General features: G+C 53.1%; 1 protein-coding gene across 9 annotated transcripts in view; it reads right to left on the bottom strand.

Moving 5' to 3' along the window:
* Positions 1 to 19,334, bottom strand: part of FGFR1 (fibroblast growth factor receptor 1) — an 86,677-nt gene that overhangs the window by 45,967 nt on the left and 21,376 nt on the right. For 6 of the 9 annotated variants that reach the window (XR_006287532.1, XM_043536311.1, XM_043536309.1 and 3 more), the window contains exons 3-5: positions 6,794 to 7,057; positions 3,011 to 3,094; positions 1,114 to 1,289 (exon numbers count right to left, since the gene is read on the bottom strand). Coding sequence is in view for 8 of the 9 variants with exons in the window: in XM_043536311.1 (XP_043392246.1) it covers positions 1,114 to 1,289; positions 3,011 to 3,094; positions 6,794 to 7,057 (524 nt within the window). In the remaining variant the exon portion in view is untranslated. The remainder of the gene's footprint in view (positions 1 to 1,113; positions 1,290 to 3,010; positions 3,095 to 6,793; positions 7,058 to 19,334) is intronic. The other 3 variants (XM_043536312.1, XM_037886329.2, XM_037886330.2) reach the window with 1 other exon arrangement.

Genomic DNA, 19,334 nt, shown 5'->3' with positions numbered 1-19,334 from the left:
TATCTGGCTCCCCTTCCTGTAGCTTGGGAGATGCGGCCCCACCATACCCCTGGGAGATGGAGAAGGCTTGTTATCCCCATTTCACAGGTGGGGAACTGAGAAACAAAGAGAGGTTAAGTGACTTGCCCAAGGTCATACAGGGAGCCTGTTGCAGAGACAGGGAGTTGAACCCAGAGCTCCACTACATGTCCATCCTTCCTCCACCTCAATACACTTTTCAATAAGAATTATTTGAACCAGAAGCCCAGCGCTCACAACCCAACCAGCCCACCCCAGCACCACTCCCACAATACTCCACCCTGCGGTGACAGCCCAGCACACACACTCCCTGCTGCAGTGATAGCCCAGTGCACAAGCAGCCCCATGCTCACAAGGTATTCTACATCACCACCACCCTGCGCAAAGCTTATTCACAAGGAACCCTACAATAACAAACCTATGCACACGTATCCAGCGGGAATAGAATCCAATACATTTTCAAGAAGGAGGCATTTTGTATTCAGGTTCCCAAGGGATTATTATAAACAGCAAAGGGGAGACAAATCATTTTAAAAAGTTAGAGAAATGCCTGCCTGCCTGCCTGCCTGCCTGCCTGGGACACCCCCCCCCACCCCCTCCCCACACACATACACTTTATAATCCTGCAGGCTATTGGGCGACTGGCATTGAGAGAACCTCCCCTCCCAGTCTACCTGGACATACAAGAGAGATGCTGCTGCTTTATCTAGAACAGGATACTTGGGCCCAATCCTCAGCGGGTGTAGGCTGGCCGAGCTCCATTGCAGGGAATGGAGCTGTGCTGCAGGCAGTGAAGTGAGGCCAGTTTACCCCAGCTGAGAGCCTGGCCCTAAAGAGAAAGGCTGGCTCGAGAAGAACAAGAGCCCCCAGGGGGGCACTCAGCACTGCCCACTTTGTGCACCTCCTTGCACCATGATACTAGAAGCCTGGGGCTGGAACTTGGTGCTCCTTGGGTCTTGGGCGTTCTTTGTGCACCCAACACGGCAGTGAATAGGCCCAAAGCTCATTAGCTTCAGACAGAGAAAATCCCCACTGCCTCTGTGCTCCAGACCAATCCATACCCCCTATCTGCACAGCACCTCCATCCCTGCTCACCTTGTATCCACCGATGCGGTGGTCAGGCTTGAACTCCTTGCCGTTCTTCAGCCAGCGCAGCGTGGGGCTGGGCGTCCCGCTCGACGGGCATTTGAACTTCACCGTTTTGGCAGCTGGGACAGCATGGAGCTTCTTCTCCATCTTCTCGGGGTATGTCCAGTAGGGAGCCACAGCCACTGAGCAGAGAGACGCGAGTCAGCACGCGGGAGGACGCCGACAGGAGGGACCTGGGGCTCAGCCGCTGGCACTGGGACCTCACAACGGGCCATGTGGGTTTGGAACTCCCCCTGCAGGCTGCACAATGCCCCCAGTGCCATAGGGGCACACTGAGAAAGAGGACATCCCTCTGCCCAGCCCCCGCTCCTGGCTTAGCGGAAGAACAGGGTCTGGTGGCTGCAAAGGGGTTTGTTGTAAAAATGCCTGTCAAGGAGCGGAGGGGCCAACACAGCCAAAGGGAGAGCCCAAGACAAACCCAGGGAGGTTCGAGAGCTGCCACCTGCCCTAGTATCCGTTCTTTCTAGAGCCCCCCTCAGCTGGATGACACCCAGGCCCCGTTAACAGGTCACCGGCTGTCTGCAGTGCAACCCCGGCCCCGGCCAGCAGCCTGTCACAGAGCGAGATCATGGCTCCAGTAGCCTACAAAATCTTTGATCACTTGTGTCACACCGTCACCAGAGATGCCTGTCCTGCACCTGGGGATATGCTCCTTTCCAGCCCCAATTCTGCTATTCAGATGGGACCAGGACTCTTCCCTGGCTGGATTTGCCTTGCGAGCTTGGAGGCAGAATCTGCATCTGCTAATCTGAGTGTGATTGCAGTAGGAGGGTTTGGGGGACAGGGAAGGGGCAGGACTTTTAAAAATACTGAGGAGTATCCTCACTGGTTTAACCCTGCGGTCAGGTGGGCCGGGAACCCAGAGCTATGCTTGATTGTAGACAAGATATCCTACCCCAACCAGATAGATCATGAACACATTTCAGGCCAGGGAAGGAGACACACAGTATTTTAGCTGCACCCTCATCAAGACTAAGGGCTTGTCTACCTGCAGAAATTTACTGGGATAATTAGACCACTATAGTTAGGGAACTATCACTTCCCAGGTGGACGCTCATTCTGGAAAATTATACCAGTGAGTTATACCAGAATAACTCCAGCAGAATCCTTCTCCCAGTATAATTATGCCAGTAAATTTCTCCAGCTAGACACACCCCAACAGGGATATTGGCTACACCAGGAAGCTAGAGGTTTACCTGGCTCTGCCCTCCCCCAGCCCTTGCGTTCTCCTGGTGGGACTGGCTGGAGCAGGAGTCGCTTCCCAGAGCAAGCTGCTGGCCTTTTGTCAGGCTCTGAGTGTTATTTAGATGTATGCGCATGGCTCCAAGCCCAGCCGCTCATGTGCACAAGGCCAGCTCCTTCAGAGGCATTCACACGCTGACACTCTTTTTGTCTCATGCAACTCCAGCAGCCCAGGTGACCTTGACATTTCCAAAGCGGATAATGGTCTGGGTGAATGAATGACAAGCTGAAGCCTGGAGGCAGGAGCGTTTCCACCTGCAGGCGGGGGCAGTGAGGGCACTTTGGGGAATTCGCAGGGAGAGCAGAAGATAACAGCATGCAGCTCACAGCTGTTCGCTATGGCTGCTGGCAGCCTGGGCCATCACCTGCTAGGCCCTGGTGGTGCTGGGCGAGGCCCCGCAACGGGCTAGGCCCCTCATAAAAACTCTAAGTTGCTTTAGTGAATGACACAAAATAAAAAGGAGACACCACTCCATGGGATGCAGCGCCCGAGTTTTAGCGGCCAAGCCCCTCGGCCCTCCCCCGCCAGAGAGGTAGCAGCCAGGGGAGGGCAGTGTCAGCGTGAGGCTGCGTTAGGTATAAAATCGTGTCTCATGCGTACGGTTCGGTTTGGTGTTATCTGCCTCCTTCTCCTCTGAGGAGGAGTCGTCGTCGTCGTCGTCATCCTCAGCGGATGGAAGAGCGTCTGCAAGAGAAGAGAAGAGATGGCCAGGTTTCAATTTTGCTTCCAGCTGCCTCACTTACCATCCTGCAGGAAGAAGAACCAAGCAGAGCTGCACAGGGCCACATCCCTTCCCGTGTGTGGCTTTTACCCTTCCTCCCCCACGTGCCAGCTCAGCTGCAAGAGAACAGCCCCTCACATAGGAGGCCAGCTAACCCACTGGCCCTACTCACCCAGTGTCACCTACGGCTTTAATCAGCTGATGGGTCCTGTGGAGTTTCAACACTGTGTGGGGATAACTGAACTCATCAGACTCTGTGCAAAGACACAGCTCCAAACCGCTACGCCCCTGAGTCTATACTGCCAGTGAAGCTCCCCATGGAGTGGCTGGGCTAGGGTCCTGCACAGGGGGAACTAGTCACTGGGCTGCCTAGGAGCCATTCAACCCCCTCGTCTAAGCAGCAAAGGGGGTTCCCACTAATACAAACAGCCCCAGAGCAACTTGCAGAATAGCTCCGACGGGCAGAATTAAAAGGCAGGGTTTAGGAACTGTACGTAACAGCTCCCCGTTCCCCCCGCCCAGGGGACAATGGGAAGGGAGGGCTTCCCAGCATGCCCCTCCTAGACAGATGCTCACTGGTACATTCCACACGCTGGGGACCAGCAAGTCATGGCAACGTGATTTGCTGCCTGCACCCTCATCCGCGCTGTGTCGTCACATGAAGGGGGCAGAGAGCGCAGGAACCAGAGCTCTGGCAAGGAGAGCTGTCCATTCACCGGGGAGGGGGGTCAGACTTGCCAGGCGGATACTGAGCAGCACAGAAGGAGCCACCTTGGATTCTCGCTGGCCCACCCCCTTTTGCAGGCTTTCATGTAGCAGAGTGAGACTCCAACACCGGGCACGGAGGAGCACGGAGTGGGACGCTCATGTGGACAGTGGAAACCAGGAGGGTCAAAACAAGCCATCCCTTCGGCCCTGGGAGGGACTTGAGTACAGGGGTTCTGGGGCCAGGGGAGAGGAAGCGGAGCACTCTGGGCAGTCGTCTACTCGGAAGGAATCTGCCCCCTCGCTCAGACCTGTGCTCCTTTGGCACTCAGGGAGAAATGGAGGAAGTCTGGCCCCTGCCTGGCCCCTCCCTCTCTTGGCCTTGCAACCACATCCCAGAACAGCCCTAACCGAGACAGGACCAGGGGCTGAGAGTTCCCACCTGCCCACACACAACCAACGGCCCCCAGGACTCGGCAGCAAACCTGGCCTAACTCCGTGGGGCAGGCCCTAGACGCCGCGGTGCACGCCACCGTGCAGGAGGCCCGGTGCTCCACAGCAGCTGCATTTCAGTTCGAACACAGGGATTTTAAATCAACTAAGGAGGACAGTAAATGGCGCAATCAGTGCTAGGAGCCTGGCCTTGCCGATTTTCATACTCAATTCAATGTAATGTCCACACTTCTGCTTTCAGCGTACCAGGCACTGTGGCATTGGCAACACAGCACTACATCATCAGAAGGGAGCTGGGGGGACGAAACAGAAGAGTGGGGATTAGCTGAGGGTTTCAGGCCCAGGGAGGGGAGTTGAGGTTGTGGCATAAGCACTAGCTGGATGTGTCTGCTACAAGGATCAACAGGGAAATGGTTAATAGCATTGACATTTAAATTGACAGTGAGATGCACAGCGATCAGTTCAGTCTGTCTGCAGGCTCAGGCAGACAATGCTCTAGCAGTTACGGTCAGGTCACATTTCTAAGCATTTCTCGTGACACAACAGCTAGAGACACAACGCACCTTTGCATGAGAGCTGAGGTTCTGCAGGCGCGTAGGTACAGACTGCACGAGCCCCTCCCTATGCAGCAGCTCAGCTTCCTAACCACCATCAGGCGCTAGTTCTAGCCACTCTGCCACCAGTTCCCACCCAGTTCCTCTTCACCGGCGATCGGATTTATCTGGCACCATGGGACCTCGACACTGCCCAGCCCGCCTCGTAATGAATCTAGACCCGAGCCTGGCTAATGCTTGTAAGCATGTCTGAAGCTGTTTTCCAAACAGGGTGATGGGCAGGCATGGCTGTGACACTGCATCCACACCCAAGGTGGGGACAGGCTAAGAAAGCCCAATCCAGATTCTCTAATGGAGGTAAATCTATGGGAAGTTTTTAGTTAGTGAGGATGTTAGAAAACCATCTGCCTCCCTCACCAGTCACTGAAATCAGCCTGAAGATGGGCTAGCTACCCCCCCAGCCCCCCGGGCCGGAAAATGCTGTGCCGGACCATGGCTAGTGCTAGCATGGCTGCGTGCCCAGGATGGACGGGGCCAAAACAGCTCAGAGAGCTGTAACGACAGGCTCTGCAGGGCCAGGTCGCCCGCGCCCAGTCCTCTGCATGGTGAAAGGGCCGTGACCTAGTCACCGATCCGACAGGCTAATAAACAGTTCTGCCCCCATTTGTACAGGATACACCTGCCAGCAGGGAGCAGCCAACTGGGCCGGGCTGGAACTCTCAGGGAGTCAAAGGCTGGGCCCCTGGGTCACTCGATAGGCAGCTCCCAGCATTGCTGAGACGTTCTCATTTGATTCCTAAATGCCCAGTTACCCACCTCCTCCCTTCTCTCCTGCACCTTCCCTGCTCTGCTGGCTGACTGCTTGGGAACAGCTGCTAATGCTCCCAGCCTTCCTCTTCAGAACACGGCCCGATTGTTCCAGGGTCGGCAGTAAAACCCAGCGGCTGTTGGTCTTCTGGAGGATGGACTCCCATTTGCCTCCCTGGTGTTCCCCTCCGCAAGCGGCGTCCTGATGAACCCTGCGCACCAGACCCCATGGTGACCCCGCGCTCAGAGCAGCCAGCAAAATGTGCAGCTGGCACAGTCAAACTTAGCTGGCTTTTCCTGCCCCTGACCTGAGACAACCCCATGGCAGTTTTCTCCCACACCTACCAGGGCTCAAAACAGCTACGTGACATGGCTACAGCAGGCCGAGGTCATGAGACAGATGCACAGGTGCACGCCGCCCTCTCAGCCTGCAAGATGGGGTTTGCAAACCCACTCACAACTCCCCAGACATTTCTTAGCAGCTAACCTGTCCCTAGGGCCTCGCCTCCCATGTCCAGCCAGCCCAGCAGCTGCTCTGAATCCCCCCATATACACCCTGCTGTGCAACACCTTTGCTCCAAACCATTCCAGGGAGCCTCCTGCAGCCAGCACTGGAAAGAGTCCTTGGGTGGGTGTTACACATTTCCGTTACCCTACTGCTCGTATCCCCAGTCATACCACTCCAGGATCAGCCCCAGGGGAACAGCTGCTGCAGCATGAGCAAAGAAGCTGCCACATCTGCCCATCTCTGCTGTGGCAGGCAGCACAACCAGTGAAAGGAGGGGGGTGAGAAGTCCAACATGCTACAAATGTGCATCCCGGATGGATGCATGTGCAGCGCTGCGGCACAGCGAATGCATCAGCTGATTCCTAGAACTGCTCCAGGACACATGGCAGGGAGGGCGCACGAGGATGCTCTGGTGCTGGCTGCACATCAAGCCTTTGTAAAGCTTCAGGGTTCCCTGATCAGTACCCCACAGACCAAAACAGCCCACCAGCTACCAGAAGAAAGATAAGACAATCTGCAGGTGTGTGCACGCAAGATTTACATCTGGTTCTCACACAGGTAATCTGCTTCCTGCCCTGCAGTCAGGCAACTGGGCCCCCCTTCCCTTTGTGCCCAGTCCCAGGGCTGCTACGAACCTGAGACATTAACGGAGAAGTAGGTGGTCTCGCTCCCTGAGGGGCTGTTGGTCATGCAGGCATAGAGCCCTGAGTCCTCAGGCACAGCGTCCCTGACCTCTACCTCCTCCCCAGTGATGCGCGTCCGGTTGTTCTCTGCCAGCTGGACCCCATCTCGCACCCAGTTGATGCTCTGGACATCGTCCCGTAGCCGGCAGCGCAATAGGAGGAGGTCGCCAGGGTGAGCCGAATGCGACTCCACTTCAATTTTCGCTTTGGGCAGAACTGGAAGAGTTAGGAGAGAGAGAAAGAAAATAGAGACAAAAGGAAACCACGCTGTGAACGGATGTTTATTGGGGTTTGCGCGTCCCACGTGGAGTCTCCTGCACCACCCTCCTGCAGCGACTCTGCAGGCCAAGCCCTGCTCGGGCACGCAGGTCTCCGCTTTCCACATGTGGCTCTCTGGAGAAGCAGTGTTGGGGCACAGTGTGACGGGCCGTTGCCTTTTAATTCAGCTGCGACGATGGGCGCGGGAAGCAGCTAACAACAGCTGCAATGGGGCGCCATGCTTGCCAGGCAGGTGGCGGCATCCTGACTTGAAGACGGCATGGTGCGAAGGGCAATTCAGCTCACCTACCTGTTAGCCTGAAAAGCACGGCAGCTAGCAGGCCTGCCACGCAGCCCAGAGAGCAGGGTGGAGAGGGGAAGAAGAGGCAGAGGTTAAAAGCAACTGCAGCAAGATTAAGCATTTCATCTTCATTTTATAACCCAGACATTAGCAAGGAAGTTGAGGCTGTTCATGCGCCCTTTGACCTTTTACCAAGCATCATTCAGCCCAGCCCCTGAGGGTCAGAAAATACTTTGGCCAAGGTTTTCAGAAGTGAATTTGGGGCTCAACTTGAGAAGTCTCAAAGAGGCCTGTTTTTCAGAGGGTGGGTGCTGGGCGCTTTCTGAAAATCAGGCCCCTTTAAGGGGGTCTTCAGTTGGGCACCCAAAATAGCCACTCACATCTGAAAATCTTGGCTTGTGCATGACTCTCCCCCCACCCCACCCCACCCCACCCCCCTAAGAGCACATGCAGAGGCTGCCCTTGGAAACACCACGCTCTGCCCAATCTCTCGCTTCCTGCAAAGCTCAGAGAAGGCAGCCAGCAAAGCAGGCCAGGTTTCATGCTGCCTGATTACCACTTTGCTTAAAGCATTTTAAGGAAGGGGGAGGAGGGGGAGGAGGATCAATTAAGGGAACTGCATTAAGGCAGAGGCTAAAGTGATAATTGCTTTTGCAACAGCGTCCTGGCTGGGCCGGGTCAGCTCAGGTGAGCCTCCAGTTGAACAGGTGCTGGCTGGAGTATTCCAAGTTTCCAACTCTGTTACGATGGGAGAATTGCAGCTGCCATCAAATGCAACATTTGGTTTAGCAGCACAAAGATCCTTTCTCTTCACTCCAAGACTCTCCAACTCTACTTGATCTGTTGTCTCCCAACTACATTAGAGCCTGTCTGAGCAGGTGTGGGCTGGGGGGGCTGAGCCCCGTGCACTGCCTTTTAAACCGCTCGGTCTTGCAGGATCACTGTTCCAGGATTCCTCTCCGGTTCCTGCTTTAGAGAACACCTGATACAAAGGTGTAGCTGAGGAGCAAGGCTGCAACCTCCGAGTGTATGAGAACAGACAGAGCCCTCCAGAGGTTTCATGTGCAAACCACCTACTATGCACCTCCTGGCTCCAAGCAGGGATTTAAACGCCTCGCAGCCCTGCTGGCTTCAAAGCCACTTGAGATGAGTCCAGTCTGGAAGCAGCTCATTCTACCTACCTATCATTTTAAAGCAGTGTCGGCTGAAATACACAGAGACCGACTCGTGCACTCTCCCAGACCCCGAGCTCTGCCTCGGGGAGCAGAGTCTCAAGGAGAGACATTGCTTCTAAAGACACTAGTTGCCTACAAGGTGAACTGTCACGATGGCCTCCCGCAGAGAAGTCTTTACCCCTGCAGAGGTTCAATCCCTCTCCCTACAGCTGCTCAAGGCATCATGGCTGGAAGGACTTGGGAGTTGCAGGGCCAGGAACAAAGGGGGGGCAGGGGGAGGATGTCAAAGGAGATACCCACCCTCCGATGCCAAACAAATCACTGCTTTAGCTTCGTGCAATACCTGGCAGTGCCAGGGAGAGCAGGACACTTTGTGAAAGCCAGGGTGTCTCTCTGGGGCATGGCATAGGTGTCCACGGCTCCATAGGCTTGGTTCAGCTCACATCCAGTGTTGGAAAGGATGAGAGCACGCCCCTCTCGCCTGCTCCCATCCCCATCAGCCCTGTTCGGGTTCCAATTCAATTTGGAGGCTTTTTCCACCAGTGTGATATTGAACCCAAGAGCAAAACGTCAACTGGATTTCCTCCGTGTATCAGACTTCCCACAGCCTCCCCAATGCCTGAGTGGCATTACATACTCCCAGCCCCAGCGCTAGGCTAATTTATCAGTGCACTCATCCATCAAATAGGCAAGAGCTTTCTGGTAGATACTGCTAGAAACACACAGCAGTGCCCCTTCCCCTCCCCCAGAGAGGAACTCATAAAGAGACACCAGTGGGCGCACTCTGAGCATTGGCATTATCCCAGCATCATGCTCAGAAAACCACTTGTTCCCAGAGCTGGAGACTCGGGCTACAGCGTCTGACCCTACAAGCATGGCTCTGTCTGCTCCATAGGTATAGGTAAGTCGTTTACAAGAGATGACTTACCTGCCCAGAACCCCTGGGGCTGGGCACTTCATACCCTGCAGCCATCAAATACACACAAAAACCTGGGCAAACAATTCCAGCAATGTAAGCACAAAACAACACTGAAAAAAGCTTGCCGAGGTATTGATTGCTAAGTGCAGTTTTCTTCCCATGCTACTCTGGGGTGTTATCCTGCATTGCAACATGGTTTTGCCCCATCCACAAAGTTACACTAGTTTAACTTAAATAAGTTTTTAAACTACCACGCTGGTGGCACTCCGTGTGTGGACACTCATTTCAGTTTAGCGTAAATGAATGTCTAATTACTTTAGCTAACACCCCCCGCCCCCTAAAGAGGCTTGCATTGGTTTAAAAATCACACCTGTAAACAGTGCAACTTCAGGGCATGGACTGCCACTATATTTATGTACAGCACCTTGGATAACAAGGACCTAGTCTCTTAAGGGCAACTATAATACAAATAATATTTTAGTATTTAAAAATGAAAGATCCATTTAGAGGGACTTCACTTTTCTCTGCTATAGACCCTGTCTTGTTTTTTGTTGTTGTTGTTTTTTAGGCATTTCTTTATTTCTTACACATGAGATGCTTTGGGGGGAAACGTTTAAGAGAAAACAGCCAAAATGTTTTCGTGATTTTAAAGAAAAACTTTGAATGAACTGTTAGGAGGAAAATTCACCATCCCCCCAGCAGTGCTGTCAACCCAAACCACCAAGGGCAGGGTGCCAATTGCCTCAGAAGTTTATCAATAAACACAAATAAAATGTTTTTTAATATGGGAGTTTTAGACTGACAACAACCCTTTGAGGAATCAGAGAAAGCCATCTTGCTTTCTTTGATCTCGTACAACCTCATGAAATGTTCATTTCTAGTAGCTCTGGCATTTTGTGTTTCAATTTATTAGTCGCAGGCACCTTACAAAGCAGATTTCCAACCCAGCTGTGTGCTCAGACACAAAGGGCTCTGCAGTATAATGTTGTGCTTTTCCCTCCTTTCCAATAACAAACAACAGACCAACAACAAAACAAATCACTCCAGAAAATGATCCCATCTCACGAAAACGCCTCACTCCATCGCATCAGACATAAGCTGCTTTGCCCTCACTTTCAAGGGCATGTACAGTTATCCCCCACACTTGTCCTCTCTCACTCTCTACTGAGATGTCTACTCTCCTGCCTCTGATCAGCCCATGATTCCGTCCTCCATCACCCACTCGCTAAAATTTCAAACAAGCAGCCTTGTGCTTTCTTCCACTCTGCCTCGGATGCTTATAAATTGCTCCCCAAAGCTATCTCACGATCCACCTTCAAAAGCCTCCTTAAAACCTCCTTTCCCACAATGTCTATAAAAAAACCTGACAAGCCAAGGCTGTTGGTGAGCTGAGACCACAGTCCATCACGTTGACCAACACTGTCTCATTGTTTCCTGTACTCCGCTGTTGGTCCGTGCGATTGCTCATCTCTTGTCTTAGATTGTAAGCTCTTTGGGGAAGGGACTGTCCTTTTGTTCTGTGTTTGTACAGCGCCCAGCACAATGGGTCCATGGCCAGGACTCCTACGTGCGGTAGTAACACTAATAATAAGAAGACACTTTCCCCTGTTATCTTTTTCGCCCTGAAACTGTGTTAGCATCTGTTCTCCAAGCAGGGTAAGCAGGGTACAGTTTAAATCATATCCATCTCATGCAGTTATTTCTTTTAGGAAAGGATCACTTGGTGAAGGCTTGTGGCCTGGTTTTTTATGTCTCTCACTGAAGCCACAGAGGAGCTGTGAGCACTCATCCCCTCTGCAAGCCAGGCCACCTTGCTTAGCTTTTGTGCCTTGCTTATTGCTGATGTTACTCAGCCTGTGAGGTTTTTCTTTGTCTGTGAAAGTCCTGCTAGCATTTCAGCCTAAGCCCAGCCAGTGCTCTGTGCATCCAGGGATGTGAGGAAGTCAAAAGCCTTGATATAAATCAGCCTTTGAAGTTTGGAGTCACACCCAGAAGTGCCATGGACTGCTCCAATATTGCCAACCACAGTTATTGTGCAATTATCTGGTCGCTGCACTGCTGGGAGATTTAGAACAGGGATTATTAGACCCTTCAGATTCCCAGTTCATGTTGGAGGTGTCCTCTTCCATTAAACAAACTCTGGGACCGTAAAAAGCAACTCTAGCCAGGAAGAAAACATTCCTGTTCAACAGGCCAGAGCTAGTACAAATCCTCTGCACTGTGTTTGTGCTGGGGACCAGGGCAAGGCATTGCCTATAAAACTGGCCTGGAAAGAATTTCAAGAAAGCTTGCTAGCAATTCTATGATAGTCTACGATAGTCTGCAAATCCTTACACATGTCTCAGCTGGACCTATAGAACTGGTGAGAAGATTGCTCGGGGTGGGGGGGGAGGAATCTGGGGGAGAACAAAACTTCAGGACAATTTACAATCAATCAGCTTTATCCAGTATCCTGGGTCAGCTGCATGCAGAACCCCAGGGATGCTATTTTTCACAGGGGTGTTTGATGCATGAACATGGGCACAGGGCTGATGAGGACCCATTGCTCTCCAGGCAGGGATCCCGATGGCGGGTTCGAAGCTTCACATTCTAACGGGGCCGAGGCTGCTTTTTTAATTTCAGGCTCTTGTTTTTCTTTCTCTCTGGGAGGGGCTAGAACTGGGAGGAGGTTAGCCATTAGCATGGGAGTGGGGGCTAGATCTCGTTTCTAAGACAACAAAGCCCCTCCCCCCATCTCCTTAAAGTCAAAGGCTGTTTTACATTAACTGCATGACCACAAGGGCTCAAAGTGCAGAGGTGCTGGACGGGATGGGCAGGGGTTCTCTCTGAGTTGGAGTCGATGAGCAAGGGGAGTCAGGAGGCAAGGCAGGCCGCTGGTAACCCAGAGCACATCTCTGCACTTAGGAGCAGAGCTGAAAACAAGGCCCGGTGGGAACGCTTGGAAAATGAATTCACAGGCTAATGAGCATGTCCAGGGTAGCTAACCCCTATGGAAGGAGAGGGGCTGGGTTAGAGACCCAGCATCCAGATAATCCAGCAAGGTCATGCGCTTCCATTGGAGGCACAAGGAGGGGTGGGGGGAGGAGAGTTCTGGCATCAGGGTAGCTTAATTTTGATGGCAGCTTATTCACTCATGTCCCCTTCACGGCTCTGGAAGCGCAGTCTGGGTGCAGCAGCTAATCCGAGAGGTGGATGCAACTGCTTTGGACAAGCCGGTGGCATCCCAGCAGTATGCCTGCCATGCTGAAAACAACGGCAGCTTGGCCCTTCCGGGGCAGACGGATGGAGTACCTTTAAAAGGAGGCGGGCTCGGGTGTCTTAGGAACTGCCAGCCTGCATTTTGTGTGTGCACTCTACAGCCTCCGGGCCGGGGTAGAGGAGCGGTCAGGGTACGGGAGGGACAGTTGTTCATATTGGGAATCGCTGGAGTATGTCACACGGGGATGTCTGGCTGTCTGGCACTCAGAACCTTTGGGCGACTCCGCAGCCCCTTGAAGGGGGCATGGAGCAGAGGCAGACCAGGCTCCAACTCAGGGGACAGACAGATGCTTTTGGCATTGGTGACAAAAGTTGGAAACACATTTGACTGGGTTTCTGCTCTGTCCCCTGCAGTAGGTTGGGCAAAAAACAACTCCTGAAAGCTTTCCCTGACTAGTAACTATTCCTGTAAGAGGCTGGCGATCGGGCCCTAGGCAGCAAACTATCAGCGGGAGCTGAATTACAGGAGCAGACAGCCCATGAGAACATTTGGCTCGCAATTCCCACAGAAGTCTCTGAGCCCACAGCTCCCCACCCCCTCCTCTTGGGAGAGGCCTGCCTGCTATGTGAGCGGTGATGCTGGTTTGTCCTTGGTGCATGTTAATTAAACTGAGCCTGTTTGATCACTGGGCTCTGTCGGGCTGAAACGTCTCTTTCATACACACTACTACTTTGTAACTTAAAACAAGCCAACAGGTGCAGCTCCTCCAGAGGGGGACAAAGCCGCCGGCTGCTAGATTGCACTGGGCGCTGTTCAGCTTCTCCTCCGGCACCAGATCAATCCCAGAACAAGCTGCCCACTCTAGCAAGGGCTTAATAAGCCAGATAAACTCCCCGCTATTCTTCCCAGACCTTTGTCTTTCTCCCTTTGTGCAGGGAGGCACTGAACAGGCAACCTGGGCAGCTCCCGGCAGCAGAGAAGGAGTCCCCCCATAATGGACCCAACGGTAGTCACTCCTGCACCATAACTCAGGGCAAGAGGCACGGCTTCCCAGCACCAGACGTTCGGGAAGAGCTGGGCGGAACAGAAGGAATATCAGAGTTAAAAAACATTTTAAGCGACATAAGGCTGCAGTGTGGCATTCCTCTCCCTTTGCCTAGGTGGGGGCAGGAAAGATGGGGAGTCACTGCCCTCAGGAGAGTGGGGAGACCTGGAGGTGCTATTGTGCAACACCAGTCAGAGAAAAGCTACCCACCCCACATTCATCAGGTCTCTCTTCGCTGGGGCAGTGCTACGCGTGGACTCAGGGGCTCCACATGGGCCTCAGCTCTCAAGCACCAGCTGTTTGCCACAGCAACTCCACTTAGAGCCGACACTCCCTAGTCTGAGGTCTGGGAGTCCAGGGATTTGTCAAGACACTTCCTGAATATCACTGCCCCTTCGGGAAAGAAACGCTTCACCCAGGAGACCCGCAGCCTGCAACCCCCACACCGTGACTGCATGGTTAACGCACAGCCAGTCATGTCCCTTTTAGCTCTCCCACAAGCTAAGCAAGGACTGGCTTGGTCACAGACCTTGGGTGGGAGATGGCCTAGGAGCTGCAGGAAGTAGTGCTGGCTTATGGTGCTTTCTGTCAGCGTGGGCGTTACCCGCTATCCTAACCAAACTCCGTGGCTGGCAAATAAATTCTGCCTCCTTAAATTGCCCTGTAGTTTCAGTCAGAGTGCTTTGCACTTCCTGTCCTACAATCCCTGCGCAGGGTTAATGTGCACTGGTAGGCTGCTGATGCCTTATGCCCCAGAGAGGAATCAACCAGGCCCTTCCCTGTCTCATAGGCTCAGTTAACTCCTTTAGAAGTGCTTGGAGACCCTTGGCTGAAAAGGCACGAACTATAAGAGTCCAAATGTATTGTCACACAAACTGCTATCTGAAGTACCCAGCCTTGAGCTGCATTTCCTAGATTCCAAAGCCAGAGGGGATTGTTGTGATCACCTAGTCTGGCCTCCTGCATAACACAGGTCACAGAACTTCCCTGAAATAATTCCTAGAACAGAGCTTTTAGAAAAAACATCCACCTAGTCTTAACAATCGCCAGGGATGGAGAATCTGCCACCGCCCTTGGTAAATTGTTCCACAGGTTCATTACTCTCACCATTAAAAATGTGCATTTTATTTCAGTCTGAATTTGTCTAGCTTCGGCTTCTAGCTATTGGCTCATGTTCTATGTTTCTAGATTGAAGAGCCCTTTATTAAATGTTTGTTACCCAAGTAGCTACTCTCAGGCTGTGATCAACTCACCCTGTAACCTTCTCTTTGTTAAGCTAAATAGATGGAACTCCATGAGACTATCGCTATAAGGCATGTTTTTCAATCCTTTAATCATTCTCGTGGCTCTTCTCTGCCCCCTCTCCAATTTATCAACATCCTCCTTGAATTGTGGGCACCAGAACTGAACACAGGATTCCAGCAGTGGTCACACCAGGGCTAAATATAGAGGTAACGCTTAAAATAAGTTCTTTCATGAAAAAGCTGCAAGCTGTGAGATTATTGATGGTAACTGTACAAACCCAACTGCAGAGCAGCCCTTCAGTGGGCTAGACCAAGAGAGAGAAAGAAGAACGCCAGATCCTTCACGTTAAACTTTTCCTTTTTTGAATTCCAAGTCTGAGGATGTAACTTGAGCTTCTGGAGGGAGGGTGCATCATTCCTGGGCTAGTGGCTGCTAGTGAGGGACTGACAGCCTGTGGGGAAACCTGACATTTCTGGCTAGAGGAGGGGCAATTCTGGCCCAGGTGGAATGTGTAATTGCTTTGAAACCAGTCTGAAAAGTATACGCATGATGTAACGTCCCCAGCTCTCCGCAGCTTTTATTACTCTGAAAGGGAACTAAGAACGGAGTTTAGTCTGGCAAGTTCAAGCCAGATGGTAAATGTCACTAAGTTCATATAGCTGTCGTTAGCTTTCCGAAGAGTTGGCCTCCTTCAGGGGGGAGGCTGAAGGGGAGGAGAGAGAAACAATTTCCTAGCAAGTAAAATGTTCATCGCCCCCAGTCTTAAAAAGAGCAAGGGGAGAAAACTCTTCTCAGGGTTAAAGAGGACAGAGCCGCGGGAGAGGCACAGGGTAGAAGAGTTGAGGGAAGGGAGCAGCGTAGATTAACCTTTAGCCCTTCAGTATTCAGCCAGACTCTTAATCCAGCTCTTTTTTTAAATTTTGTTTTAATTGTTTTTAAGGATTTTGCATGCAAATGGCCCTGGGCCAGACTAGGCCATCGGAATGGAGAAATTCCGCATTCAGCCCTCACAAAACCGGTGCAAACTGCTGTGTTTGCCAGAGTGATTGCAATAAAGCAGCCAACAAAGAGATGCAGGGAACAATAAAGAACTGAATGGCTTAGATCAGCAGGTCCTCTCGCCGGTTGCCATGGAGACCCCCACCAGGGCTTACTAAAGGTATTTCCTGAAGAAAGAGTGCACACATGCCCACCAGCTCTGCTAATCCCAACAGGAAGTGCTTACCAGGAGAGGTGGGGATTGGCTTCTTTCTGATTTCAAAAGTTTCTCTCTATTTTTTTTTGGCCATTCCTTAAGGCTGCCTGTGGGCGTGCTGGGGAGGGGGTCCAGCACCGGTCCACAACACACTTCCCAAACACCCCCCGCACCCCCCCGGCACGTTTCTGTTGTTATGATTGCCAGTAGATCCCTGGCTGCAATACTGCAGCGGGCGGAGGGCGGCTCCACGCACAGACATCTTTCAACTCCAAACTCTCCAGCCATCACCTCGGCCCCGGCCCCTGCCAAACTGTGATGAGGAGAAACAGCTTCCCTTGCGCAGAGCACAACCACAGGAGCTATTGTCGCTCACAAGAGGAGAAGCCTTGAAAGCTGAGGCCCGTTCTCGTAGGGGTGGGGGAGGGAAATACACAGGCCCCACGGGCAGCAGCCCTCCTCTGTGCAAAGCAATGGCTCCGTATAGGAGTCACTGCTCCGTGGCGCCGCACCCTGCTCTGAACTAGCCCCCCTTGACTCCGGTGCTGTCGGAGCGGCGGAGGGGAAAGCTGTGAGGAGCCAGCGGGGGGGGAAGCTTGTCCCTTGTGGCCGTGGGCAGGCGGAGTTACACCTTTAGAGTTAGCTACGCTGACCCCCCTCCCTTCCCCTGGCAAACGCACGGGCGAGGGGCCTGCCTCTCGGGCTCAGCTGGCCTGGCAGTGCCTCCCCAGCTCTGCTGCTTGGCAAAGGCAGAGTCAGGCTGGAGCCCAGAGGCCTGGTGAGACTCCACGGACTGCCCCAGTGCAGGGGCTGGCCCTGGGATCCCGCTGCAGTGCCAGGTGCGAGGGGGGCTGGAGTCTGTGTGAACCCAGGCAGGCTGAGGGCTCTGGCCCCAAACCCCTTTGCAGTGGGGACTCTGCTCCGCAGAGACTGGTCAGTCTGAACAGCCTCCCTACGTCCTGGCGACACGGCAAGGGGCTGTGCAGCTTCAGCTGGTATTCAGCGCCCCTCCGAGCTCTCCTGATGCCTTGGATGGGAGCCGCCCCGCCGCGCCTTCTCACCCCCTCTCCAGAGACGATCCCTCTGCTGAGACTCTCCAGTCCCTCTCAGCCCGACACCAGCACAGCCGTAGCTGCTCTCTGAATTCCCAAATCTCCCCCAGCGTTGGGGGTGGAGGAGGGAAACGTGTCAGTCTCCTGCGCCCCCAAAATCACAGGGCAAATCCAGTGCCTCCTTCTGTAACCGGCCGGGTCATGCACGGAACTAGTGGAGGGTGGAATAGCTGAGATTCCTCCTGATGCCTCTCTGCAGCCCCAGCCCTGCCAGGTGCCTTGTCCGCATTCACATGGCCTCCCTGTTCCCATACTGCAGTGCGAACCCAAACTGCTGCCTGGCCAGGTTGGAAGGAAGGAATGCAGCCTCTCCCCCATCAGTCTCCACCTCCCTTGGACAACACCACTGGGGAGAGGCGCATCACCGCCTGAGAGCCTTTGGTTTACTGAGCTGGACTGGGACACTTCAGCCGTCACTCTTCCTGATGTGAGGGCTCCATTCACCACCTGGAGCTTCTGTCTCCCGGGGATCACGAGCCCCTGGGTCCCAGGGACGGAGCCTCAGGAGGAACCAAAACCTAAGTGGCTCCCTCTTGAGAGGAGGAGACACGCATGCCCAATGTCGAGACGGTGATTGCTAACCAGGGCAGGGGGATATTGGACCCCGAGCACATTTAACTCTGGCGCCATGGCAGCTCTTTCCTCTCCACAGCAGGGGAAAGCCCTCTGCGATGTATCCATTATCTCTGGAAACCACTTGAAGTATGAAAAGACCCTATCTGTGCAGCCCCCAACAGCAGAAATAACTCCCCACCTTTTCCTGTTGCAGCATCTTCCCCACCCACGGCCTCACAGCAATTCATGGATGTTCATTCACTCCGCCTGGTGATGTCCCAGGCGGGGATTTGTCTCACCCACCACTGAAATGCTGCCACCTCTGGGGAGGAATGTGGCACCTGTTGGCACATTAGGCCCAGAAGAAGAGAGTTTGATGGAAGTTTATAAACATTCATAAAATCAACGTGCCTCATAACAGTGGTGACTCCACAATCCCTGGGGGAATGAAGTTAATACACTTGTCCTCCTGGGATTCCTACATTTTGTATGAGACAAAGCAGCATTTAATTAATGGGCATCTCAGTGTCTTTGCGAAGCCAGCCAGAATAAACCTGTGCTATTCCCCTGGGACGCGAGCATCCTCCTCCAGATCCCTCCATCCACTGGGACCCTTTGGAGAAGGAAGGCTACTCAAAATAAAAGCTTGCACTGAGCTCTCAGATGGACACAGCAACCCCTGGCTGAGCCGCTTTCACTCCTCTTCCCTTTGTGCACTTGCTATGGTCCTGGCAAGCAGGAGCAGCATTAAAGAGCCCTGAGGTGGATCCTTTAAGGGCAATCATTCCTGGCTTTTCTGTGAAACATTAACTCCGGGCCTAGAGCTTTACCTGGCGGGAACTGGAAATGTGCAGCCTTGGAGGGGGTATCCCAGTGAGCCTTTGTTCTCCTGATGTTTATATTGGGCAAAGGGCTGCAGCAACCTGTCCCACCTGCAGTGCACAGACAGGTGGGGATCCGGTGTCAGGAATGTTGCTAAAGGAGGAATGCCAGCCCTCCTGAGACACTGCAGAGACCTTGAAGACCTGCCTGTTCCCAACAACACAATGTCTGTGAAACACCTAGCACCAGAAGGGCCCCAGCTCTCCCCTCCTCAAAAGGGTGCGAATGCAAAAGTCACCGAGCCTGCTGACACCTGAGGGACATTCAGAAGGGAAGGAACCATGCAACTGGCACTTGCAAATGGTGGAACTTTACATAACAAACAGATTGGAGCAGTTTCTCAATGCATCTGGACAGGCTTAAAAAGGGAGTAATTCAAGGCTGATCATTAAGCCAAGAGGCCTGTGGAAGGGAGATGGGGCAGGGGGGAAATTTCCCCATGTGGAGCCCATGCAACCAAGGCAGAGATAGGGTTTCATCCAGGCTTCAGAATCTAGCAAACCCACCCCAAATCCCTGGTTCCCATCACTAGCTGAACAATGGAATTAGCCCAAAGGAACAGGCCGAGCCGTAACAAGGAAGGAGGCGGGGGTGGAAATCAGTGATT

Source organism: Chelonia mydas, chromosome 26 (genome assembly GCF_015237465.2).
Source record: "Chelonia mydas isolate rCheMyd1 chromosome 26, rCheMyd1.pri.v2, whole genome shotgun sequence".
Taxonomy (NCBI): Eukaryota; Metazoa; Chordata; order Testudines; family Cheloniidae; genus Chelonia; species Chelonia mydas.
This window is presented reverse-complemented; position numbering and strand designations above follow the sequence as displayed.